Raw genomic sequence first — 27,746 nt, 5'->3', positions numbered from 1 at the left:
CAGACGTAAGCCTCTTGAGAACAGTCTTATGCTTCACTTATGTTTCCCAGCACATAAATAAATATGTATTAAATGAATAAATGGTAGGGGGAAAGCAAATCAAAAATCAATTCTTCAGTGATAATTAAATGCAATTAAAGTGGATTATATATCCAGTGTTTATATTATATATTATATATATATATAATATATATCCAATAAGCAGTTCTTATTCCTAAAGAAATGTTGGCTCATAACTCCTCCTTCACTTTTTTGTGGTCTGATCTACTGTTGGTGAAACATTTGTAGATTAGCTGGTTTCCCTTCATTCCTTCTCTTCTGAAATGTGTGGTAAAGTAAAAATGCCTAGAGCAATAATTTGTGGATAAAAAACAGCTGCACATGAAAAATAATTGATGTGGTTTTAAAATTACCCTGAGATGGAAATTAAAATGCCTTTTCAACCTATGCTCTAAAAAGAGTGCTGAAACTAATTCCTTGTTAATCATGAAATGGAAGCAGAGGAAGACACAAGCTTTTGAATGGTCAATTGATTTTGGATAAGTAGAGGTTTTAAATTTTGTTACACTGTATTTTAAAATCTTCAGTTCTATGAAAGGACATAGCTGTAGTTATGTAGTCTTATCTATACCGTTAGTAATGTGAGTAAATTGTTTTCCATAATTATAAATAAGAAAGCTGATCACTCTGACTTCTTTATAAGTTAATTTTTAAAAAATTTTTTTGTAGTTTTAATTCTTTTTCCTATTATGCCTCTGATATTTTCCGGGAAGTGAACCAAATGGCAAATGTACTTTATTCATCTTTTTTCCAAGGGGAGGTTATCAGTGTGTGCTGCCTTCATGCCACCTATACCTGGTATGCAGGTATGTGAATGATGCCAGACTTTGGGACAAGACTGGAGAATTCACAAAATAATATTCTATTAACATGACAAAGACATTTGACTGACTTTTTAAACTCTAGATCTACATAGACCTATCCTTTCTAAACTCATAAAAATACTTTTTTTCTATTCACTTTTTCCTTCATCTGAAATTCTTAGCTCTAGAAGATACACCTGTTAAGAGAATTCTAATTTCCTGGCTTTCTTTATATAGAGAATGCCTGAGAAATATTTAAAAACAATACTTTCCTTTAGAAAGAAATTAAGCAGGAAATAGAAAAGGTTTTAGTCATTATTATTTAAATTGCTGTATCTCTTAGCTAATTCACACAGGAAGCCTAAAAATTAAGCAGCATTAAAATGGGATGCAGGGCTTCCCTGGTGGCGCAGTGGTTAAGAATCCACCTGCCAATGCAGGGGACACGGGTTCGAGCCCTGTTCTGGGAGGGCTAGGTGGATGGACCTAGAGACGTAGAGTCTGTCATACAGAGTGAAGTAAGTCAGAAAGAGGAAAACAAATACCGTATGCTAACACATATATATGGAATCTAAAAAAACAAAAAGGTTCTGAAGTACGTAGGGGCAGGACAGGAGTAAAGATGCAGACGTAGAGAATGGACTCGAGGACACGGGGTGGGGGAAGGGTAAGCTGGGACGAAGTGAGAGAGTGGCATGGACTTATATATACTACCAAATGTAAAATAGATAGCTAGTGAGAAGCAGCCGCATAGCACAGGGAGATCAGCTCAGTGCTTTGTGACCACCTAGAGGGGTGGGATATGGAGGGTGGGAGGGAGACGCAAGAGGAGGAGATATGGGGATATATGTATATGTATAGCTGATTCACTATGTTATAAAGCAGAAACTAACACACCATTGTAAAGCAATTATACTCCAATAAAGATGTTTAAAAAAAATTACATAAACAAGTTTAAACCTAAGCATGGGTTTTAGGAAAAGTAACAGGCTAAGACAGTAAAAGGCAACTACTCTGAACTAAGTATCTAAGGATTAAAATAGAATTAAAGCAATAATTACAATATACTAAAATTAGACAGATAGAAAGGCTTGAATTTCAACCACATATTAAATATATTTTAGGCATTTAGAGTAGGGGAATTTGAATGTTTTCCTATGGACACTTTGCTGATACATTTTTAAAAATCCATTTACAAAATACATTTTTCAACTATATGGAAAAAGTATAAAAGAAATAATAACTCACGTAAGTGCAGACTATGTGCAAGGCATATTCCTAGAACTTTACTTGTAATGACTCATTTAATCCTCATAACAAGTTTATGACGTAGATACTATTACTATCCTAATTTACAGATGAGGAAACTGAGGTAAACAGAGGGTAGATAATTTGCCCAAAGTCACTCTGCTAGTGAGTGGAAGATCTGGGATTCTTCTAGAGTTAGAATGCCAGAGTCTGGTCTCTAAGCATCTCACTATTCTGCCTTTGCAACATGATCAATAATCTTTTAATTCATTTTTGTTAAAGCAATATGAATTCATGGTTAAAATCGTAAGTTAAGGTATGTTGTATTACAACATGGAATATCCACATAAGTTCTATAGAATTTTAAAAAATATGAGTACATGCTAGAAATCACATTCTTGGGCTACAGGAACTGAAAACATGTAGTGATATTGTAATTTTTTTGTAGAAAAAAAATTAGAAAAAACAATCCACTGCCCCGATAGGAAGAAAATAAATAATAGTTAACTCTTATTAAATGCTTTCTATGTGCCAAGCATTATTCTCAGTGCTTTAATTAACTTATTCAATCCTATGGAAACCTACAAAATACATGTTATTATTAGTCCCATTTTATGAATGAGGTTAAGCGGGCAGTAAAATGCTCACTGTCCCCTCCCACCTCTATTCTTTACTCCTGGAGATTCCTGGATCTTTGGTGTTTTCTTGTTTTATATTGTTAGGTAATTAGAAATGTTTAGGTGGCTTTTTCTGGTGAGGAAGGTTGGAATCATTGATTGAGTTGAAGGATAATGCTGCTTAATGACAGAATAGGGAAAACACCCATGACAACTTTAAGGCATTTTGCTTTCTACCTGCCATGTAACTACTGCATAATCTAGTTTAGCAGAATGGTAATAGCCACAGGCTCTGGAGTCCAATTTTTCAAATCCTGGCTCTGTCTCTTCTTAGGTGATCTTGGGCAAGTTACTTCACTTCCAAAGATAGTGCTCCTGAGTGGATTACAGGGAAACATCCCTGCCTCGTAGGGTAGGGATGGAAGAGGGCAAGGGGAATAGCAGAAGTCAACATGTGAAAAGGAATGAAAGGAAGGAGGTTATAAATTATCTAGAAATGTCTCCTCCTATCATCATTCAACATTTTCCATTACCTATTTGATGTTTCCTATTTATTTAATGATGAAATCTGTTCAATTTCTGTTAGCGTCCTCTTAGTCATATGAGAACTTTCTAGAATGAATGTGCTTGTATGAGAACTGACCTACCAGGCCCACCCATGCTGCTTACAGTGAGATCACTTTTTTGCAGCTTGTTCTCAGTCTGTTTGCCATCTTTCCTGATGTGTCACCAATGCTGGCTGAACCACACCCACAAAAACAACTCAGAAACAGATTTTCTTTAGCCGCATGTGACATTTGTGAGTTGGGATATTTTATTTTGTTTTATTAATTTATTAATTTATTTATTTTTGGCTGCATTGGTCTTTGTTGCTGGGCATGGGCTTTCTCTAGTTGCGGCGAGCAGGGGCTACTCTTCGTTGTGGTGCCCCAGCTTCTCATTACGGTAGCTTCTCTTGTTGTGGAGCACGGGCTCTAGGCGTGCAGGCTTTAGTAGTTGTGGCATGCAGGCTCAGTAGTTGCGGCTCGCAGGCTCTAGAGCACAGTCTCAGTAGTTGTGGCACATGCTCCGCGGCATGTGGGATCTTCCCGGACTAGGGCTTGAACCTGTGTCCCCTGCATTGGCAGGCAGATTCTTAACCACTGCACCACCAGGGAAGTCCCAGAATATTTTAAATTAGGTCACATAGGTATCTAATTGATCATCCTTTTTCTGTTTTCAACAAGTATTTATTGAGAACTTATTCTGTGCCTGGCACTGGTGATATAAGGATGAAGTAATACAGTTGATGTCCCTGGCCACCTCATATTAGTGACGAGCCTAATATACTTTATACATTGCCAGGGCAGACTATTCTTATTTTTTTCATTTAAGTTGCTTTCCAACTTTTGACTATTCATAACTTTTTCATATAACCTGTGGTCTCTATTTTAGCCCTCTGCTTAGCTTCTATGCTAGCATCATTATTTGCAAATGTGTCCAAGCATCCAAACTTTATCCTTTTCTATCAAGGTCATGACTGATCTACACTCCTCTTTTGGCTCCATCCAGTGCTTTTTTTCTGATAGCGCAAGCTGGTTGCATGCGCTTACTTTGCACCCAGCACATATTATTCCCTTTGTGGTATTACCCCCTGTGAGGTCTAAAACTGTGCTATCCAATACTGAATGAATGAGTGAGTAAAATATATATATAACTTCAAACTGCATATGTACAGCTATAAAGATGAATTGGCTACAATCTTTGCCCTTTTTAGTCTATAACTAAAGACCTGCCTTTCTAAAGAGAACTTTATGGGTTCAGTCAGATAAAATTAACTTTGACATTGCTTGGGCACGAGATGAGAGTTCAAAAAGTTGAGAATCTGGTGTCATTGTATGTTTGGCATACATCGTTAACACTGACATTTCTTAGTGAGAAAGTAGCAGCTATGCTATATAATCCTCTCTCTTTCTCTCTCTCTCAAGAACTTTTTATGGCAGAAACTAAGCCACAATGCAGTTTAAATTTGGAACTAAGCCAAAGTCTACAAATAACAAATGCTGGAGAGGGTGTGGAGAAAAGGGAACCCTCCTACACTTTTGGTGGGAATGTAAGTCAGTGCAGCCACTATGGAAAACAGTGTGGATGTTCCTCAGAAAACTAAAAATAGAATTACCATATGATCTAGCAATCCCACTCCTGGGCATAGACCGGAAAAAACTATAATTCAAAAAGATACATGCATCCCTATGTTCATAGTAGCACTATTCACAATAGCCACAACATGGAAACAACCTAAATGTCCATTGACAGATAAATGGATAAAGAAGATGTGGTACATATATATATACAGTGGAATACTACTCAGTCATGAAAAAGAACAAAATAATGCCATTTGCAGCAACATGGATGCAACTAGAGATTATCATACTAAGTGAAGTAAGTCAGAAAGAGAAAGACAAATACCATATGATATCACTTATATGTGGAACCTAAAATATGGCACAAATGAACCTATCTACAAAACAGGAACAGACCCACAGACATAGAGAACAGACGTTTGGTTGCAAGGGGGCTGGGGGGTGGGGGGAGGGAAAGACTGGGAGTTTGGGATTAGCAGATGTAAACTATTATATATAGGATGGATAAACAACAAGGTCCTACTGTATAGCAGAGGGAACTATATTCAATATCCTGCGATCAACCATAATGGATAAGAATATGAAAAAAAGTATCTATATGCGTATGACTGAGTCACTTTGCTATACAGCAGAGATTGGCACAGCATTGTAAATCAACTATAACTTCAATAAAAAAAAGGGAACTAAACCAAACAACTATGATTCATTATTATCATTACCACCTTACCATTATCTAATCACAAATATTATTATTACTACTAGTGAGATTTGTAATTTATTAGTTTTATGTTGACTCTTCCCCCAAGCAATTCACCCAACTTTCCATTTTTTTACCTCATCCGAATTGTGTGTTTATATAAACGGAAGTGGCAATTTACTTAATTACATAATACTAAAGTTAAAGAACACTGAATCAATACTGATTTGGGGTGGAAGAAGAGGCTACCTAACTAAAGCTGTATTATAGTAACCTATCTCCTAGACATAGTATTTTTCTGCTTGCAGCCAAAGAATCTTTTTGAAACACATTTATGGTTATTTTTGGAGCCAGACATTTGCAGATTATCACTACTTGCTTGAGAGAGAACCCACAGTCCTAATTACAGAAAAGTGAAACACACAGGCAAGGCCACTACAACAGCCTTGCAGGTTGTGCACTGCAAATTTCAGGAAATGCCATTCACAGAGACAGTGATGTGAATGGTGCCTCTGATGTTGTGCAACAAAGCAAGCTGCACATTTGGAAGTACTGGAAATATTGTAGGAAGATATAAAGAACGCTTCATTAATGTGCTAGGTAGACCCATGGTCATCTCATTGTCTTTGAAAGTACTTTCATTTTTTAATTAAGTTTTTCCTGGAAGCCATGAATATTAAGAAGTAATTTGAATGTAAAGAGAAAGATAATTTCTCAATAGGTTATTGATTTCACAATCAATATTCAATTTCAAAAAAAAATACACCATTGGAAATGAGAAAAATGATTTTAAAACAAGGACTTAGAAAGTGTATAAAGAGCAATTCACCTAGTAGAAAAGGAAGGTAAGGGTATGGGAAATGATTAAGGTAGGATATGACTCTAACAATAGGGCAGATTAGACAACTTGATTTCTCTCAGTACAAAACACCTAGTGCTGGGTTAAAAAAAATCTTTTAAACACATTGCTTACCTCACAAAATAATAAGGGAAATCACCGGTCTTCCAGTATTGTGACTATTCAAAATGTACTAAGTGTTCTAGCCAGCATAATTAGCAAAGAAAAACAAAAGTTTTAAGGTTTGGAAGTAAACCATGTGTATACACATATGATATGATTGTTTATACAGAAAAATCCAAAAAGTAAAAATATCAGAATTATGAATTTAGTAAGGTTGCTAGATATAAGATCAATACACAAAAAATCAGTTATGTACCAATATACCAACAACAACGATTTTTAAAATATTATTTTTAAAAAGATATGTATAAAAATAACCAAAAATAGTGTCTAGGAATGTCTGATTAAAGATTGACAAGATTTTTATGAAGAAAAGTATAAAACTATTGAAATGTCTTAAAGAAGACTTAAATACATGGAGAGTTATACCATACCCATAAAAATGTAAATTCAATTTCCTAAAAAAGTAAATACTCCTAAAATTAACTTTTAATGTAATACAATTCCAATTCAACCCAACTCAACAGATGTGAGTAGTGGAATAGAATTGAGCTTCTGGTATTTGAAGTGAATCTGGAATTCTCTGGGGAGCCTAATATAATTAACGGTACCTCTGATAGAAAAAAAAAATCCCTGTAAAGTTTGTTATCAGAAAGATGAATGCTCAGATATATGTATACTGCAAAGAGAAAAGCTGTCTTATATATCAAGAACTGGATCGTAATGTCAACATTAGGAAGTTAGGAATGTGATTTCTTGGCAAAGGAATTGCTATCTCAATTGCAAGATGGCATTTTTCATCTATGACTCAGAAGGGAAGTCTGGAATACCAGCCCAGTGCCTAAGATACAGACTCTAGGTTTCCAGATCTAGAGAGGAGAATGTTTTAGCAAGTGTACCCTGCCACACATGAGAGCATCCAAAGCATCCAGAGGTATCTGAATGACTATACCTCACCCAAAGGCCACTTGTTAAACTATAACAGACATGCCACCTGTTCCTTCAGAGGCCAATAAGTGATCTTTGAACAGGGTTGGAGTTAAAAAGTAAACCTATGGTTCACGTTTTTGGATTGCTATAACTAAAATGCAACAACTGACTTGATATAAGTATGCAGTCAGTGTTTGCTTCTAAGATTGGCTCAGTGTTTACATTTTAAAGGAAGAACACATATATTTTGAAAGAGGTTTTCCAAATAGTCTGATTGCTTCTGAAGGAGCTCTTAAAACTATAATACTATGTAATCAGTCAAACCTTCTGTACTAGTTACCTTTACAACTCTATAACTGTGATTTTCTGGTATTTTACAGTGAAAACAGGGTCAGTTCAAAATATGAGATTATAGATGTTTTTAAGAGTTATTACTTTTTAATTAAAAATTATGAATTCTCAAGAAGACAAAGATAAAATAAGCTTTTTTCAATAGGCGTGAAACCATCATTTAGAATATGGAGAAATCTCAGACTAGTGACGTGATTGGTGTTTCCTTTCAACATTTTCTTCTGTGTTTCTGGCTTACCCTCTCACCCAGCTTTTCCTCTCATACATCCTCTTCATTGTTAGAAAGAGGTAATAGGCAAAAATGAAATACTTCATGAAAAGCATGCATGGAAATCTGTTTCCTCCATTATAAACTTTAAGTGTAATTAAGTTTTTTAATTTACTTTTCTCTTCTGTTGTTTTGTTCACTAGTTGTAAAAAGTGAGTATAGGGGCTTCCCTGGTGGCGCAGTGGTTAAGAATCCGCCTGCCAGTGCAGGGGACGCGGGTTCGAGCCCTGGTCCGGGAAGATCCCACATGCCGTGGAGCAACTCAGCCCGTGCGCCACAACTACTGAGCCTGCGCTCTAGAGCCCACGTGCCACAACTACTGAAGCCCACGCACCTAGAGTCTGTGCTCTGCAACAAGAGAAGCCACCGTAGTGAGAAGCCCACGCACCGCAATGAAGAGTAGTCCCTGCTCGCTGCAACTAGAGAAAGCCCGCGCACGGCAACAAAGACCCAACGCAGCCAAAAATAAATAAATTTTAAAAAATAAATAAATTAAAAAAAAAAAAAGTGAGTATAGGACTTCCCTGGTGGCGCAGTGGTTAAGAATCCGCCTGCCAATGCAGGGGACATGGATTTGAGCCCTGGTCCGCGAGGATCCCAGATGCTGCGGGGCAACTAAGCCCGTGTGCCACAACTACTGAGACTGCGCTCTAGAACCCGCATGCCACAACTACTGAAGCCCGTGTGCCTAGAGCCCGTGCTCCGAAACAAGAGAAGCCACAGCAATGAGAAGCCCGCGCACCGCAACGAAGAGTAGCCCCCACTCACCGCAATTAGAGAAAGCCCGTACACAGCAATGAAGACCCAACGCAGCCAAAAATAATAAATAAATAAATAAATAAATAAATAAATAAATAAATAAATGTATTTTTTTTTTTAAAGTGAGTATAATTTTTAAAAGGTGAAAACAGTAAGGGTATAGATGACCTGAACAGATCAGTCAATTTGATCGAGTTGACATTTACAGAATACTCCATCCAACAACAGCAGACTCACAAGAAGTATACACCAAGATAGACCATATTCTGGGTCGTAAGACACACGTTAAGAAACTTGAAAGAATAGAAATCAAACATGGTATGTTCTCAGACCACAATGAATTAAAGTAGAAACAAATAACAGAAAGATAACTGGAAAATCCCCAAATATCTGGAAATTAAACAACGTATCTCTAAGTAACTCATGAGCCAAAGAAGAAATCTCAAGAGAAATTTTAAAATATTTTGAATTAAAGAAAAATAAAAGTACAACTTATCAAAATTTGTGGGACACAGCAAAATCAACTTGCTTAGAGGAAAATTTATAGCATTAAATGCATATGTCAGAAAAAAAGAACTAAAAACAATAATCTAAGCTTCCACCCTAGGAATCCAGTGAAAAGGGTAAAATAAAACTGAATAGCAAGCATAGAAACAAATGTTCAATTTTGCATATAATCCAGTAAAAGAAAAGCAAATAAAAAATCACTTTTCAGGTGGGAGGGAGGGAGATGCAAGAGGGAAGAGATATGGGAACATATGCATATGTATAACTGATTCACTTTGTTGTACAGCAGAAACTAACACACCATTGTAAAGCAATTATACTCCAATAAGATGTTTAAAAAATAAAATCACTTTTCACATACTGAACTAGGAAATTTATACTTCTAAAGTATAATACCCAATGCTGGTATGGGTGGGGTGAAATAGGCACCATATTAGTGGTAGTTGTACAGATTGATGTAACCTTTTTGGAAAACAAATTTGGCAACGTGACCTTAAATGTATTTAACGTGGCCTTTAAATGTATGTATTTGACCTGGTGTTTCCATTTTAATGATTATAAACAAATAATCCCAGATTAAGAAAATATTTAATTCACATAAATAGCTATAAAAGTATTATTTATAGCAAAAATCTGAAAATAGCCCAAGTGTCCAAATAAGTGTGGCATTAAGTTGAACAAGGAATATCCAATCACTGGAATAGTTAATGGCCATGAAAATTGATAATTTGAAATAATTTCTAATAAGTTAATAATAATAAGTGAAAGTATGGAACAAAAATTGTATGGCTAGAAATACAATCAGAAAGAAATATACCAAAATGAAAACTGGTTTCTTGGTATGATGGGTTTGCTCTTTTTGCCGCTCTTCCATATTTTCCAAAGACCCATGATGGACACAGTGGCTTTGGAGAACAGTGGTTTGGATTACGGTCTCAGCTCTGCTGTGCGAGTCTCAGTTCTCATTTGTAAAGTGAGGATGATGATTGAAGGTCTCTCCCTAGTGTGACTGTGAGGACTGAAGGTGATAATGTGTGTCACGTGTTTAGCACAGGGCCTGCCATGCTTTAAGTCCCCAGTAAACACTAGCTATTGTTACTGGTTATAATAGTTTAAAAAACAATGTCCCATCCAGAGTAAGCACATTAGGACAGGTTCATCCAAATTTGCATAGGAATTTTTCTTTCTATTTACTGATCCCTTTGGATTACATGCATATTCAAGATATTTGTTTACTGATTGCAGGATATTTTGAGTCCATAGAGGGGCAATTAAATATCCTTTTGTATACAAAAAAGAAGTACATACTAGAAAACCACAAATGTATTTGACTCTCTTCGTGTATTTAAAAGTATGCATATAGCTGATTCACTTTGTTATATAGCAGAAACTACCACTACATTGTAAAGCAATTGTTCTCCAATAAAGATCTTAAAAAAATAAATTAAAAATAAATAAATAAACAAAAGAAGCATCAAAGCATCATGGGAAAAAATAAAGTACTATACCCAGGACCACACCAGTGAGACTGAGAAAAGAATTCAAAGCTACTGTTTAGCTACGTATTACTTCAAGTCTGCAGGTTTTGATTTTTCTTTTTTTCCAGAGTAAGAGATAGTAATCTGTACCTCTTTCTTTTCCCCTGTTGGGTCGGTAGGAAGCCAGAGAATATGATAATTTAACAGAGCAAACTTCCTATAGGGTCATTAGTAGACTGAGAAATCTCCTACTGCTTCAGGATTGTTTTTAATATAATTTCTAATACTGCTTGAAAAGTGTTAATATAATTCTATATGCTTTCATTACCAAAAGCAGAGTTCTGCCCGTAATAGGGATATCATGTATTCTAATAATAATCAATCATTTTAAAAGAGGATTCCTTCTTTTCTGTTTGTAATAAAACCTGCCTTCATTCAAACATTCTTCTTTTTTTTTTATAATTTGTTTAATTTATTTATTTTTGGCTGCGTTGGGTCTTCATTGCTGGCACAAGCTTTTTTTTCATGTGGCAATCAGGGGCTACTCTTTGTTGCAGTGTGCAGGTTTCTCCTTGCAGTGGCTTCTGTTGTTGCGGAGCACAGGCTGTAGGTGCACGGGCTTCAGTAGTTGAGGCACGCGGGCTCAGTAGTTGTGGCTTATGGGCTCTAGAGCACGGCCTCAGTAGTTGTGGCGCACGGGCTTAGTTGTTCTGCGGCATGTGGATCTTCCCGGACCAGGGCTCAAACCCGTGTCCCCTGCATTGGCAGGCAGATTCTTAACCACTGCGCCACCAGGGAACTCCATTCAAACATTCTTGAAGGAAGGAAGAAGGTGGGAAAATGATGTACTATTCCTTTATGATGAAGGAATCTTCTACAGTTATGTTAGAGAGACTAACTGCATACATGAAAAAGTGCTTAGACTTCACCAGAGCAATGACTATTTTCATATTAATTTTGTATTAACTTTGGCTTTAAGGCCTTTATTCCTCAAGTTTAATAGGCACTATTTCTGTGAGTAAATAGCATTTATAAGTAGAGAAGGTTTAAAGTAGAACATTGGAGGTGCTATTTTGAATTTTGCAGGAACATAAATGAAATTATTTTTACTGTAACCTTGAGTGGCTATGGCCTTCCAATTTCTTTTACTGCTCAGTTTATAGCCTTTCGAAATGTATTAATACCCTGAAGCTGTTACCTTGAGCTCTGAGGATGGTGTTATGGTTCGACATTATTTAATGAGGTTCTCTGATGTTCCTGGTAACTGAATCTCTCTTCTACAATGAGGTCCATTATACTGAATTTAGGGTTAAAGCAAATTATGTCACCATTTTGCCCTGTAAATTGCATTGTAATCTTGTGAGATTTGAAATAAAAACATACAGAAAAGTGCTCGTGTTTGAAATCGCAGCCCAAGTTTAGTATTAAAAAATATCCGGTGAAATTAAGATCTATAGGTAAAACTTAATTAGAAGCATACCTAGCTTAATTAGCAGCTTGAATACATTGTCCTATATTATTTATCTTGAATCACACTTGCAGACAAAGTTGTTTTTTTTTTAATTGCTGCTTCAGGATGCAAACTATTATATATACAATGGAGGTATATATAAATAACAAGGTCCTACTGTATAGCACAGGGAACTCTATTCAATATCCTGTGATAAATCATAATGGAAAGGAATATGAAAAAGAATGTATATATATATGTATAACTCAATCACTTTGCTGTACAGCAGAAATTAACACAACATTGTAAATCAGCTATACTTGAATAAAATAAATTTTTTAAAAATTGCTGCTTTAGGAGACTATGGGCTCTTTAAAATCAACTTTCTAATTTTTGGACACTAGTTTATTTGATTTTAAGCTAAATAGCTAGAAAAATTGAGTAGGAACTTTGTGCTCTAGATTGCTGATTTAGGAGTACTAGGCACAGAGAAGGCTCAAGCCCAGCTTAGTCACTGGTCCTAACTAGCTGTGTAACCTTGAGTGGACTGGGGCCCATGGAATAATAGATTTTAAATGTATAATTTCAGCAGACCTCAGCTTTCTCATGTCAAAAAAAGGAGGTTGGCCTAATAACATCCAAAGTCTTTTCCTATGCCAATGTTTTATCATGATAATTATGAATTAGGTAGTTACAATACTGATGGAAAATGTTCTTAAATTATCCACTTTTCTTGGGGATTTCAATTTATGGTTTATTGCTTATTGTTTCATCTGTATCTTATTTTTCTGGCCACGTGGTGTGGCTTGGGGAATCTTAGTTCCCCGACCAGGGGTTGAACCCAGGGCCTTGGCAGTGAAAGCAGCAAGTCCTAACCACTGGACCGCCAGGGAAGTCCCTCAACTGTATCTTTATGTAAATCATTCCTAAACCTGTATCTGGACACTTGACTGCTCTGCCATTCTCTCTAGTTCAACCTGTTCAAGGCCATCTTCTATTGCCCCACTTCCTAAACCAACTAAATTTCCTGATTCTCCTATTCTTGCTAAATAAACTATTATTTTTTTCAACTAACCAGATTCAGAGTCACCAAGTCATTTTAACTTCTTCTTCCATCAATCCCATGATCAATTACAAAATCCTGTCAATTCCTTAGTTTTTTTGTTTTTTCTTCAACCCCTCTCTCTCTTTCCATTTTCCCTATCATCATCTTGGTTTATATCCAAGCCTCCTCATAAAGTAGCTCTCAACACTCCTTCTAGGTCTTCCTTTTTCTAATCTATTATATTATATGCCACATCTAGATAATAACAGCTGTAATCATGAAACTTTCCAACACAGATCAGCTGGACTCACCAAAGCATTTACTGTTTGGCCCTAGTCTATTTTTTCTCCTCATCTCCTACTGACCCTATAAATCCCCTCCCCTATTAGACTCCACCCACTCTCCCAGAAGGCACTTTGTGTATTTACACCTGACCATTACAAGCAAGGCTCACCCACACTGGCCACCACATCCGTCCAAACCAGTCCAATTGTTAAGAGTTCAACTATGTCCATATCCTCCATGTAGCATTTCTAACCTCCTGGGCCCACAGCATTCCACCTGCTGCTAATCACCTATTTATATGTCACTAATCAGGTATCACTTTATCATATTCTGCCTTAAGTTGTTACAACTTTAGGGACTTCCCTGGCAGTCCAATAGTTAAGACTTCGCCATCCAATGCAGGGGTGCGGGTTCGATCCCTGGTCAGGAAGCTAAGATCTCACATGCCTGGCAGCCAAAAAACCAAAAACATAAAACAGATTGTAACAAATTCAATAAAGACTTTAAAAATGGTCCACATCAAAAAAAATCTTTTAAAAAAATTTGTTGTAATTTTAAAATAAAAATGTGATCATAACAATTATATGGTATTGCTGAACGTTTCGAAGCTAGAGAAACATTCATCTCTAGTATTTTTGATACATTCCGTGCCTTTTTCATATGGATGTTTCCCATAGTTCTAACTAAAGCATAAATATAATTTTGCTTCCTGTTTTCCCCCACTTAATATATAAGAAAAAAACTATAATTGAGGATAATGAAGTGATCCATGGGATGATAGAGGGGGCAACTAACCCTGTTGGAAGAGGAGAGAGCAAGAGAGAAATGTGTCATGGTAGTTATTGTCTGAACTGAATTTCCGAGGACCTGCCAGAATTAGCCAGAAGGAGAAGAGAAGAGGAGGCAAAGGAAGGGAGAGAGTATGCAGAAACAAGAGGCATGAAGCCCGTTACCCACTCAGAGACTGCAGGAAGTTCACTCTGGGTGGAGCCAGAGACCCTGTGGCAGGAACTGGTACATCATAGCAGGTTTGGGTGCCAAGCAGCATGAATTCCATCTGTCAACGATGTGGAGCCATGAAATATGTGAATAGGTGCTTGGGCCAGATACACTAGTGAAATTACTAACATTTGATGACATACACAATATGTCTACTTGACATTCAATCTCCTCTCCTCTTCCTTTGAATAGAAGAAGTCTGATTTTTTAAGGGTGGCAATGTGCCCAGTTAAAATATTCACCTCTTCAGACTTCCTCAGGGTCTGGAAAGGCCACATAACCCAGTTCAGGAAATTAGATATAAGCAGGTGGGTGGGGCTGCTGGGGAAGCTTTTTAAGACTCAGATGGCATACATCTTTTTTCCTTTTCTCTTTTCCATTTCTCTTGCCTAGAAGGGGGATACAAGTCCTGGAGGTGGAATAGCCATCTTGCGACCATGAGGAAGAAAACCACGCAAGTCCTGATGACTTCCTTGAGCAGCTGCACTTGTTCTGGACTGTCTACCTCCTGACTTCCTGTCATGGGAAGAAAATCAATCTCAATTTGGTTAAGCTAGTGAGTTGAGTCCACGCAACTGAATGCAATCCTATGTAATATAATGTTATGTCCATTTCTTAAAGATTTGCAATGAACTTAGCATATGAAAGATGCTGAGAAGTCCTATTTAATTTTGTTTAACCTAATATTGATATCATTTGACAATAGAACTGTTTTTCCTCAGAACACTTAGTATATCTCACCGAGCATGAGTATTCTGCAGAAGCTTGGAAAATACTACTCATTTGTGTTGATCCAGTAGATGGATAGTTGTGACCTTCTACTAAGATAGGAAACACAGGAGGAGTAACCTGCTAGGGGAGAAAGATAGTGAGTTTGAATTTGAGATGTCTAAGTGGAGCTGTCCATTGACAGCCCTGAGGCCCACGAGTGACGTTAGAGAGTAAACAAGGTAGGTGGTAGTTAAATCCATGGCTCAATGGGTTCAACTGTAATTGTTAAGGTAGAAAATATTCTATGAGTGTTTTTACCAATGAGGAAATTGGCAATCTAGTTTCACACCCTTTCTTTAACTGCCTTGCTATGCCACCTCTCTTGAAAGAGGAAACGGAAAGAATACTGTGCTTAAAGTCAGACACACTGGGGGTTCAAATCCTGCATTGTCGGTTTACTTAGCTGTTTGACCTTGGCTCAGATATTTAACTTCTATGAGCTTCAGTTTTCTCATCAAGTGGTTGACAGCCTAACCATATAAAGTTGCTGTGAGAATTATGAAGTATTCAACATTGTGCCTGGTAAATTGCAGCTGCTCCATCAGTGCCAATCCCTCTTTCCCTCTAGTTAAAAAAGATTTGTTGCTTCATACTTTCATCTCCTGTGCAGTGCCTTTTATACAGCTAAAACAGCATTTAAAATTAAGCCAGGGCAACGATTTCATTTCTGCCTATTAAATATCCATATATAACTTGAAGATGGAATTCTAGGGCAGGTCAAAAGAGATTGTATGTACTTGATGGATGTGTACTTTACTGTATTATGTATTTAACAAAACTTGAAGTGCTTCCAATGTGTCTTGCTCTTTTCTACCATTTCATAAATATAAACTCATTTAATATTCATAATTAATTAGATTCTGTTATTATTTCCATACAGCAAATAAGGAAATGGTTGCACCAAGAGGTTAAATAACTTGCCCACACTCACACAGCTAGCAGGTGGCAGAGCCAGGCTTAAAATATGGGGAGTCAGACCCCATAGTCCATGCTCCTAATTACTATATTGCTATATAAAAGATATAAATAAGAGAAATTACCCATATTGCTTACTGTTCTTTCATCCTCATGAGGCCTTTGGTAGACTGTTTCTTTATCTATTTCCCTACGTTTAAAAAAGTAGTTATTTGTCTCTGAGCATCTTTTCATTAATGTCAGAAATAGCAATATGTATAGAAAGTTTTAGCTAAGAGCTATTTTGAAGAGAAAATGTTTAAAATTTGTGTCAATACAATGTTGTCCAGAGTAGTTATCTCTGTAACAACAACAGAACTGTTCTTGTTTGTTTGAGCTTTCTAGACTCCATATAATTAATTTGAACATGAGAGAGCATGTGTGCATTTTTTTTTTTTTTTTAAGGAAAGTACTGCTTACCTTCCTGGAAGAGCACATGTATTTTCAAAGGCTCTTACTCCCTTCCTAGGAATGAGCAGCTGTAGCCAGGAAGCAGATGAAATAAGAAACACAGTGCCAGTGGCAGGAGGCTTAGATTAAAGCTTAAGGAAATTCCCAGGACGGTGTTTTTAAAGGGCATTTGAAGGGCATAGACCAGGTAGAAAACAAAATATAGGATTATTTCGATGGAAACAATTCTCCATTTCATTTTCTCCTAAAAGTCTTCTAGTTCAAAAAGAGAAGATTGTACTCATGGAAAACTGATGGATAAGCAATGATTAAAACAAACAAACAAACAGACAAATCTGGAAACCCATGTCCTATCTCTGGTGTATATTTATTGGATGATCTTAATTTGGCATTTATATCTTTCACATCATTTTCTCTCTCTGAAAATGTGCAAAATTATACCTGTTCCTTCCCACACATTGATGCTTCCAGGATAAATGAGATAATGTTTATAGTTCCATGGAGGAAAGATAATAAGTATACTAAAAATATCACTATTTCAAAGTCCCTCCTTTCCTTGGAAATGTATAGTAATACCAATGTATACTGTGTTATTGAATCAAATTTTCCATAGAAGTGATGATTTTTTCAGAAAATAGATACTTATCCCATTCAGGAGTAACAGTTTCCTTTTAAAAATTTAACCATTTTTCAAATTCAGCATTTTGAATTTGTTGCTTTTTTTCCTTAATATTAATTGAATGCTTGCTATCTGCAATGTATTTTAGTGGAACTCTTTCCTTCTGTTAAACAAAACATGTTTTATGTTTTATTAATGACTCTTTAAGACATCAATATATAAAAAGGGGATTTTAGTTTGCTTCAAGCATAATATCAGCTGACATCATAAAGCTTCTAATACATTTTTAGGCTAATGAAATATAAGCCCTAGACCTAAGTTAAAGGAACTACTAGTTCAGTTTTATTCTACACTGATTCAGACAAACCTGGAGTTGAGTTCTAGGTGCACAGTATAAAAGCAACATTGACAAACTGTAGTATATCTGAAAAGGGGTGAATAAGATGGTTAAAGGTTTGGAAATCATGCTACATGGGCAATTAAACACTTGAAGAAGAGAATAGTTAGGAGGAGCAATAAAACTTGACTTCAAATCTTCAAATACCTATTAGAAAAGAGATTGGACCTATTCTGTATTGTTGCAGACAACTAAACTGTAAACATAGGTAGAATTTTAAGAAGAAAGATGTCACAGTTAAACAAAATAGTACCAAAAATGAAAAGGGCTGCTTCTGAGGCTTTTGTTTACTGAGGTTTCTAGAACAGAAACTGGATGACCATTGGACAGAGATTTTGTGGAGAGGATTCATGATGGGGTAAGAAGTTGGCCTCAAAGACCCCTAAGGTTCCTTTTGATGCTAAATAATCCCATGATCCATTAGAAACCTCATTTACTGTACTAAGTTATACTAGAGTGATACCTTTGCAGCCTTTTGGTGCTTTGCCTCTAAACTAAAATTCTTCAGATGGCTGTGGGGTTTTTGGTCCTTATGGCTACTTTTTTCTTACCACTTTGCAACTCATTCCTTGTTTTAACAGGATTCTGCTTCATTCTACTTTGTTACTTCTAATATGCTATGGTCTAGGATAACAGCATAACCAAACTTATTAACATTGCATGAATAATTTAAGTGAAGACCTAAAGAGCTCTCCTGTGGATAATGTATTTGGTGCATGGACTTTTTGCCACCTATTTTAGTTCTTAAAGGCCCTTTTATCTTTCTTTCAAGTTCTCAGGAGTAGTCTAGATTTGTCAATTATGTGGCTTCTGAAAACTGGTTATCAAATTCCATGCTAAGCTTCCTACTAATTCATAATTTTTTTAAAAAATTCTAAACTCATTACTAAAATTTTCAAAAACACTTAATCATAGGCAATATATGCTTATCACTGAGCAAGATTTTCCTTAGGTAGGTAAACTTTTCCTGTATAGTTTCTTCAAAATGAAAATAGAAAAAAAGAAAAAAGAAAAAAAAATTTTTTTAATGAAAGTAGAATTTATAACTAAATTAGACTATACAACCAAATGAAATTTATTAGAATGCTAATTACTTTTCTCTCCTGAGCTGCTTCATCTTGGTATAAACGTACAGATTTCTTTAGAATATGGAGAATCATTCTGATTTCACTGGTTTTCTTCTTAATCCCTGCTCTTAGTATATAGTAATAGTTTTAACATTACTCAGTCAAAAACATTTAATGAAAATTTATTATATATCTAGCAGGTGTTCTCAGTTAAGAATAAAAGAAAAAAATAATAATGTTTTATATAGACTAAGTATAAAGACTGCTTGACCATTAAGGCACTTACTCTCTTGTTAAAGGAAACAGGAACCAGTTACAGAGCAATCAAGGAAGTATATTATCAGGCAGGATTGGTGCAGATATTATGCCCCTAACACTTGTAATGAGAAATGGAGTTCTGCCTCAATATAGTAGAATCAGAAGTTAGTAATAAAAGTGCATTTTCTTTCTTTTTTTTAAGATTTGCTTTGTTAATTAGGTTAATACTGGTGCTAAGAGCCTTTGGTTGTTATAATTTCCTATCATTTATTTGGTAAGAAGAATAATTTGGAGACGTGTTTCACTGACTTCATTGGGAGCATGTCTATAAGATATGAAGAAAGCCCTAACATTGCCAATATTTGAAAAATTCAGAGGGTTTATTTTCTAAAGTGTTACATAAATGGCTGTTCCACACCTTTTGCCACTTCCCAGTGTTGGCCAGAATAATTTTAATGTCTCCCCAGTGGATGACGCTGACCTTGCCCCAGTCCCTCCTGGGAGATATAAACGTCTTACATGTCCCCAGCTGAGTCATAAATAATATCTACATATGCCCCAAAGCCCTGAATTGTCATCATCAGTAATACACACAACTGAATGGTATCTGTAAAGTAGATAATTTTCTGGAAAATATTTAAAGGCACAAAATGAACACTGCAATAAAAAACTGCTTTCTACTTAACTTCAACCAATTTCCCTGGATGTATACGTAGAATTATATCTTCATAGAACTCGCAAAAGTCCCAGACTCAAGGGCTGTGTAATCGTCTTCCATAAGCAGCAGCCCTGAGCAATCCTATCCACAATTAGCTGCTTGTCGTCGCTACTAAATTGTTCCCCATACATTATTACACAACATTATTGTTTCGCAGCACAACTGGAGTGAGAGTGCTTGGAAGGACCAAAGAGGTTGTCTTTGTCGTGCCCCTGCCCCTAGACAAGGATGTTCTTAAACTGGGCACTAGCTAATCCTGTGACCCTTTTCTTTTAGCACCTTGAGTTTGAATTCGGGAACACGTTTTACATCAAAACGGATACACCTCGGATAAAGTAAGCATTGATTGTTTAGCCAAGATGCCCTCCCCCACCCCCGGAAAGTCAGCAGAGAAGCGGCGAATGCCACTTAGCACTTAATGAGCCCTCCCTTGCCCTTGACCCCGGACTGGATGAGGGGTTCCATCCCTGGGTCGTTAGACTCTGGGAGAAGGGGTGGCGGGAGAAGAGGAGGGCTTGTTTTTGTTGGGGGATGTGGGAAGTAAGAGCTAGCCTGTTTCGCGGTTTTTTAAGCCCCTTGGCATGCCCTGACCTGATCAAGAGGGAGTCAACTGCTCTCTGGAATGTTCCGGGAGAAGGTGGGAGACTGCTTCCAGAGGAGGCCTGTGGGTGCTGGAGGGCACCGGGGGGGTCACCCAGGGAGATGCAGGGCAAGAGACGGGAGGGGCACGAGGGAAGCTGGGGTGCGAGGTGACGGACGCGCGCGGGGGCTGAGGCGGGCGGGTGGAGCTGGCAGCGAGGCAGCGGGGGCGGCTGGTTGGGCGAGAGGATCCCTCCCCGGGCGGCGGCGGCGGCGACACGACCGCGCGGGCTACTGCGCCCAGGCTGTCAAGCGAGCGCGGGGGGCGGGCGGGAGGAAGGGGTGGAGGTGCGAGGGGAGGAGGGCTGGCACCGGAGCGCCGCGGTGTCGGTGCAATAAAAATGCATCCCATGGAACTGCCCATGGAGAAGGACGGGACCGAGACGCAGCAGCAAGAGGACGTGGTAAAAGCGGAGGAGGACGCCCAGGAGGCGGTGGCGGCGGCGGCGGCGGAGGCGGCCGGGAAGTGAAAGGTCTCGCAAAGTTCAGCGGTTGCTGCGGGCGCTGAACCCCGGGCTAGCGGCGGAGGAGCCCGCAGGACCGCTCCGCGGGGCAGCGCGGCCAGGCGGGCTATGGTGCCGGGGCTCCCGCCGCCCCCGAGGTGCCCGCGCCCCTCCAGGCCGGTGCGCGAGGGTCACGCCACCACCCGGCGCGGCCCCAGCCCGCAGCTCCCCGCCGCCGGCGCCCACTGACCGAGCCTGGCGCCCCAGGAGGAGGAAGAAATAAAGAGCCCCGGTTCCTCCCGAGGACTGCTGGCGCTTCATCCCGCAGCCGCGAGGGCTCGACTCCCTCCCGCACCCGCCCGGCCCGGGTCCTCCCGGCTCCTCCCGGCCATGGGGAGCTGCGCGCGGCTGCTGCTGCTCTGGGGCTGCTCCGCGGTGGCCGCAGGTGGGTGGTGACGCTGCCGGGCCCCCAACCCCCTTCCTTCGCCCCTTGTGTTCCCCACCTCGGGACTCGGGGGTGCAGGCGAGTGCAGGCTGAGAGCGCCGAGCTCAGCTCCCAAGGATGAAATGAGTGGCCATGTTCCGCCTCCTTTCCCCGGGTCTCAGCAGTTTAAAATACTGAGTTTTTTTTGCAACTGCGATACACATGCCTTTGGATAACCCGATATCCTGGGTGCGCCCTGCCGGAGATAGCGCGACCTTGGTTTTTTTCTCGGTTTGGACTTGTAAAAAACTGCCTTTCCATTTTGTGAGGGAACAAAGGACCAAGCTCGCCATCCCCCGGCACTTCATGGCCTGAGGAATGATGGGGAGGGGTGGCCCAGCGACCCTGGGCGCGCGTGGGCCGGGGCCGCCCTCTTGTTGAGAGCGATCGCCGTCGTCCCCGACCTCATGCTGCGTACTAGGGAGCCAGGTAGGGACACCTGGGGCGGGGTGAGTGGCCTCTCCCTGGGCAGTGGCTAGAACTCAGTGAGACCCCGGGCTGGGACGATAGGTAGTGATCGCCCCGGGTTGCAAGGAGCCGGCTTGCCGCCCTTGGGGAATTGGTACCCTGGCCGAGGCTCCGCGGGAGGTCGGAGGCGGGTCTGCTTCCTGTCTCGGTAACTGGACGACCGGTAGAGGCGTCGTCAGATGCGCTCTCCCTCCCACTCCCATCCCGGCTGCCTTGGGCTGCCCTTGGCCACCCGTTCCTAGCTTGCCGTTTCTAAATTCGGGAACCCCTTTTGCTCCTCTCCCTCCTCTTGCAGGTCACCTGGTTTCCAGTTAGGCGTAAGTGCGGTTCAGGGTGTAAGGGGGAAAGAAAGTGAGGGACTCTTTGGCCACTTGGTCTCTCAAACGCATCTCGCTTGCTCCAGAAAGGGGAGTGTGGGCTGGAGGGACGGACTGGTTGAGAGAGAGCATTGGCACACTTCTCCCTTCCCTTCGGTTTCATCCACTCAGCCCGCAGAGACGCTAGCATGAAGTAAAAGCCAGGCTTTAGAGTCTGCATCCCGAACGCGTCGGACTCCTAGGAGCATCCTTGCTACACTTGGATGGTCACTTCTTTAGGGATCTCTAAGTATTGTGTCCACCGATTACTCATCTGGCTCGTCTTTTCTGGATTTCTTCCTAGTTTGTGGGGAGGGGCATCTAAAATTATTCAGTACTTTTCCCGAGGAGCCGTTAAAGGTCTAAGCTTTTACTTTAATTCTTGCTACTTATGCACCCCTGCATGCACTTGTGCATGCTCCCCCAACCACAAAGTGAACTTTAATAAACCTTTCCCTTTTCAAACCGTGTTATGGCAAAAACATGCAAGCAATCAAGAGGTTGTAAATAAATATCACAAGGCAAGTGTTTCAAGTCAAAAATACTTGTACGGGCAGTATATGATTTTCCCTGAAATGCTTTACAGGTGAGTCATAGCACACTGTGTGTTTGGGTGATCCTGGCCACAAGCAACTGTTGCCCCAGCTAATCAGAAAAGTGGCAAACAGAGTCCAGGCATAACACACACTTGAATTTGACATTTAAAAAATATGCCTAAGGAAGCCCTTTCTTATGGTTGCAAAGAACCGTAAGGCTCGTGAGGCTCGTGATAGTCAGTGAGTGTGTGAAATGTCTCTCTTTTAGTCTAAGCTGTCATTTGGCTTCTCCAACAGTATAGTGATAACAATTCAGAGATGCTCCCTCTTAAGAAGCAGAAACGTGCAATTAGCCGGAATTTGGGGTTTGACTTCTTTTTCCTTTTTTTCCCTCTCTGTTTTAACTTTTAAAATAGATAATTTTGCTTCAGGTATTCATAATTAAAATGACAAGCCCAAATTAAGGATTATATTATGTAGTCAGGATGTTAGTAGGTGTATAATGTTTATCATTTTAAGTAATTTTGAAACATTAAAGTCCGTTGGACCTTTGTTTGGGTGGAAGCGCATGTTTCTTTAGGAGGGTGTTTTAGTTCACAGATTATGTTTAAAGGTCCTGTTAGTGGCTGCCAGACTGTAAACATTCTCCTGTTAAGCAAACAGGTAACTACTATAGAACCTGTCATAGGTAGAAGCACTCAAGAGGCAGAGAGCATGTCAAATAAGCTTTTCTGTCATTTGGCAGTTTAGAGGGTTTTTTCTTAGTTACATTTACTTAATATTAAAAATAGATATTGCACATCTTGGCTCCAATGGTCTCTAGCTTTGTCTCCCTAAATGAGATCCCATTGTATACCAATATCTCATATTGATTTTCTTAGGGAATTGGTCCTTTCATGTTTTCGTCTTAAAAATATAGTAGAATTCTACATTTCCTCCTTAATGCATTCTCATAAACATGTTAGATAATGCTAAAGACTCAAATTATATTTGAAAGACTAAATTGAGTGATCTTAAAAACATTGTTGGTTTTTGGTATTATTTATGTCATGACTTCAAAAGCAAATGAGTGTATTTCAAAAATAGAGACTGTTAGAAAGCAGTCCCATTATCTTTAGGCCCATTATCTTTACCCAATGTTTCCACTTTCCTTCCTCTCGCCCTTTACCCAAAGTGATTTTATTTTCTTCTATGTGAATTTTACATGAAACGGGCACGCAGGCACACACTCACACACACACATGCACATTCACACACTTGCATATGCAAATAGTATAAATGCAGAACAGTATTCATGCTCAAGTTTGGTAGCATTTCCTCTTTACTGAAAGCCTTGGGGCAATATGGGGATAACTCGACTGTTGAAGATGACTAGGTGGCCAAAAGAGGTTTCCAGATGGGTTTGTCTTGAATAACATATGCTGTCCCATCTCTAGGACTGAGTGGAGTGGCTGGAGTGAGTTCCCGCTGTGAAAAAGCCTGTAACCCTCGCATGGGAAATTTGGCTTTAGGAAGAAAACTCTGGGCAGACACCACATGTGGTCAGAACACCACTGAACTGTACTGCTTCTATAGCGAGAACACTGATCTGACTTGTCAGCAGCCCAAATGTGACAAATGCAATGCTGCCCAGCCTCACCTGGCTCACCTGCCAGCTGCCATGGCAGACTCATCCTTCAGGTTTCCTCGCACGTGGTGGCAGTCTGCTGAGGATGTGCACAGAGAAAAGATCCAGTTAGACCTGGAAGCTGAATTCTACTTCACTCATCTGATTATGGTGTTCAAGTCCCCCAGGCCGGCAGCCATGGTGCTGGACCGGTCCCAGGACTTTGGGAAGACATGGAAGCCTTACAAGTACTTTGCAACTAACTGCTCGGCTACATTTGGCCTGGAAGATGATATTGTCAAGAAGGGAGCTATTTGCACTTCTAGATACTCCAATCCTTTCCCGTGCACTGGAGGAGAGGTAAGGGCACATGTTTAACTCTACACTGTAAGTAAGGTAGAAAAATGTTACCAGCCCACATTTTTTTTAAAGCATGAAGGTATACTTGTAGCAACATGAATGAAATTAGAATTTTTCATGAGCTTTATTTGTCATAAATTATTTCTCACCCTTAGACATGGATGTGTAGTCATTTTCAAGCAGGTTGCCCACTGGCTAGGTTTAAGTCAGATTTCTAAGATTTTAATTTTTTTCATTTTAAGAAAGAGTAAATATGCAACATTATCATTTTACCTTAGAGGTTTAAAAGGCTACTGATTTCTTCAGTTAGCAGGACTGCTTACTGTGCTTCTGAAGAGGCAAGAGTTACTGAGACAGCCTATTCCTGGAGCCCATGCTGGTATCTTCTTGAAACTTTTACCGTAAATAGGAAGTAAATAAAAACAAAGCCAAGGGAGAAAAAAATATGTTTGTCAGAAGGATACTTTTATATAACAGAGGAGTTTTACTGTTAAGATTGCAAGAGTGCATAGCAAACAAATGAAGGTAGTTTCTTTTAAGATGCAGAAATTCTTTTTGGACACACATACACATCAGTTGCAGCTTAGGGTCTTGGGTCTATCCTGGGCGCAAGACCATCTCAATATCATTCTGCAAAACAGCCTCCTTAGCTACCAGTCCAATTTCTGTATGGAATGTTTACTCTTTGTTTCATATTTCCCCTCTCCTAAGGGGGAAACATGTCTTTTTTAACTTGCACAGATGTACCTAGAAAGCCCTCCCCCACTGAGATATGTGAAAACATGGAATTTAGAGGCAATTGAGAGAAAGCAGATTAAAAGAATAAAATACCTCCAACGTGTAGGTCAAGAAATATCAATGCAGAAAAAAAGAGAAGAGAGAGTATAGTATTTCTAATTCTAGTACATGACACAAACACACAGAGTAGATAAGTGGTCCTCAACAAGGAGTGATTTTGTTACCCCCCCCATCACGAGGGGGACATTTTTGCTGGGGTGAGGGACACTGTTGGCATCTAGTGGATGGAGGCCAGAGATGCCACTAAGCCTCCTACAGTGGGCAAGATAGCATCCCTCCCACTACTGTTCCCAACAAAGAATTATTAGCTCAAAATGTCAATAGTGTCAAAGTTGAGAAAGCCTGGACCAGGTGTTAAGCATATATCCAATGCATGTATTACAATGGCTACAGAGACTAAGATAATCATTCTTCTAGCAGTCATTTATATTACTATTCACAGACTTCCCAGATGATTATATTTAGTAAACATTCACTGAGCCCCTACTATGTGTGTCAGGCATTGTACTCAGTGCTGCTAATTCTGTCTTTGGTTTGGGGGACAGGGGTGCTTGCCGGGGACTTGATGGAAGGACTGGTGTGGAAACTTCTTCTCCCTCCTACCATAGACCCATATGGACTTTTGCCGTTGTTACCCAGCTACTTCTTCTTCTGTGTACACTCCTCAGACCAGGAACAGAGCTGCTGGCACCAGAGCCAAGCAGGATGTGGTACAAGCAGCACACAGACTATTTTCCATTCTTAGTCTTCTTTCCATTCTTCTCTAAAGTTGGCTTAATATTGTAAAGCTGCATGCACCCTGTCATGATGGACATTTTTAAAGATACCAGGACAGGAAAGAGACAGATAAGTTAGACTCATTGTTTTCTTCTGTGGAGAACACTTTGTGTTGCAAACAAATGAATGGCTTGAACTCTCAGATTGCTTTGGAATTGATCCACAGGCTCCTATCAGTTCCCTACATCTCAGTGCTACTGGGCCATGTGTACCTATGAAGTAGCAAAAATAGAGTTTCAGTAACCAGATGGCAGGCATGCTTGCTTAGCAAATATCATATTGAATGTATTACAATGGCCCAGCAATTACTTAGAGATGACTAAAGTAACATTTATTTAACCTATAGCAGAGCAAAATCTTGTCTTCTTTAAAGCCAAACTACTTATTGTCATCAATGCTTACATCAAATTTCAAGCAGAGACTAAAATTTACATTAGATAGATCTTTCAATGTGCAGTCATCTTTTATATCCAGTTAAAAAATTTTTGTTTACTGTAGCTGTTATTTCAGCAAACATATTTCAATGGCAAGAAAAACATCAAGTGCCACCTAGTTCTCTCTAGAGCATTATTTGCAAGTGTACATTAAACCATCATAGAATTTCTTCCCTTCAGAGACAGGTTTGGGAACGAATCTTTCCCTCCTGAGTTAGAGAGTAGAAGAGAGTCTTCCTCAAAGGTAAGGACCAGAGGAAGCCCCCTAGGGAATGATTATTATCTACCTCTTGTATGTTGCTTTGGAATATAAATTAGTGCTGAGCTACAAATTAATTTTTCAGTACAACCCTGTATCCTCAATCACTCTCTTTGAAAATTGAGTGATCAGAAAAATAAGCCAATTAATCTAGCATCAAATAAGTAGTCTCAAATCTCATTTACTCCTTATTTATACTACTATAGACCTGTATCTTCCTCCATTCTTTTTTTTTTTAATTTATTTTATTTATTTTTATTTTTGGCCGCGTTGGGTCTTCGTTGCGGTGCGCGGGCTTCTCATTGCAGTGGCTTCTCTTATTGCGGAGCACGGCGCGCAGGCTTCAGTAGTTGTGGCACACGGGCTTAGTTGCTCCGCGGCATGTGGAATCTGCCCGGGCCAGGGCTCGAACCCATGTCCCCTGCATTGGCAGGCGGATTCTTAACCACTGCGCCACCAGGGAAGCCCTTCCTCCATTCTATATAAGACTTCTCAGGCTTTCTCTAGGTATTATCCTACTACTCAGACTAATATAAATATATCCCAGACTTAATTTGTTTCCATTGTTCATTCTAAAATATTTCTTTGGGCTTTTAGGGCCCTAGAGAGTCCTGTAGTTTCATGTCTAAGAAATCAGATACGCCCATCTTCAGAGTGGAAGGCACCAGTCATCTGAAAGAGGACTTTAAAAATATAGGCCTGAAAAATCCACCCAGAAGAATACTTTTTAAATCCAAGAATAATTTTTAAATTTAAATACTTTTTAAATCCAAGTCAAATCTACTACACAGAAACTTTCTAAACTGGTCA

The 27,746-nt window shown here is 39.3% G+C and overlaps 1 protein-coding gene across 2 annotated transcripts in view; it reads left to right on the top strand.

The window, feature by feature from the left end:
- Positions 1-20,698: 20,698 nt before the first annotated feature.
- Positions 20,699-27,746, top strand: part of NTN4 (netrin 4) — a 110,768-nt gene continuing 103,720 nt past the window's right edge. For both annotated transcript variants that reach the window (XM_059936701.1, XM_059936700.1), the window contains exons 1-2: positions 20,699-21,303; positions 24,139-24,668. In XM_059936701.1, coding sequence (XP_059792684.1) covers positions 21,249-21,303; positions 24,139-24,668 — 585 coding nt within the window. In that variant the 5' untranslated portion in view covers positions 20,699-21,248. The remainder of the gene's footprint in view (positions 21,304-24,138; positions 24,669-27,746) is intronic.

This window comes from Balaenoptera ricei, chromosome 10 (assembly GCF_028023285.1).
Source record: "Balaenoptera ricei isolate mBalRic1 chromosome 10, mBalRic1.hap2, whole genome shotgun sequence".
In the NCBI taxonomy this organism is placed as follows: Eukaryota; Metazoa; Chordata; class Mammalia; order Artiodactyla; family Balaenopteridae; genus Balaenoptera; species Balaenoptera ricei.
The sequence above is the reverse complement of the archived record's forward strand: the minus strand, read 5'-3'. Positions and strand labels throughout refer to the sequence as shown.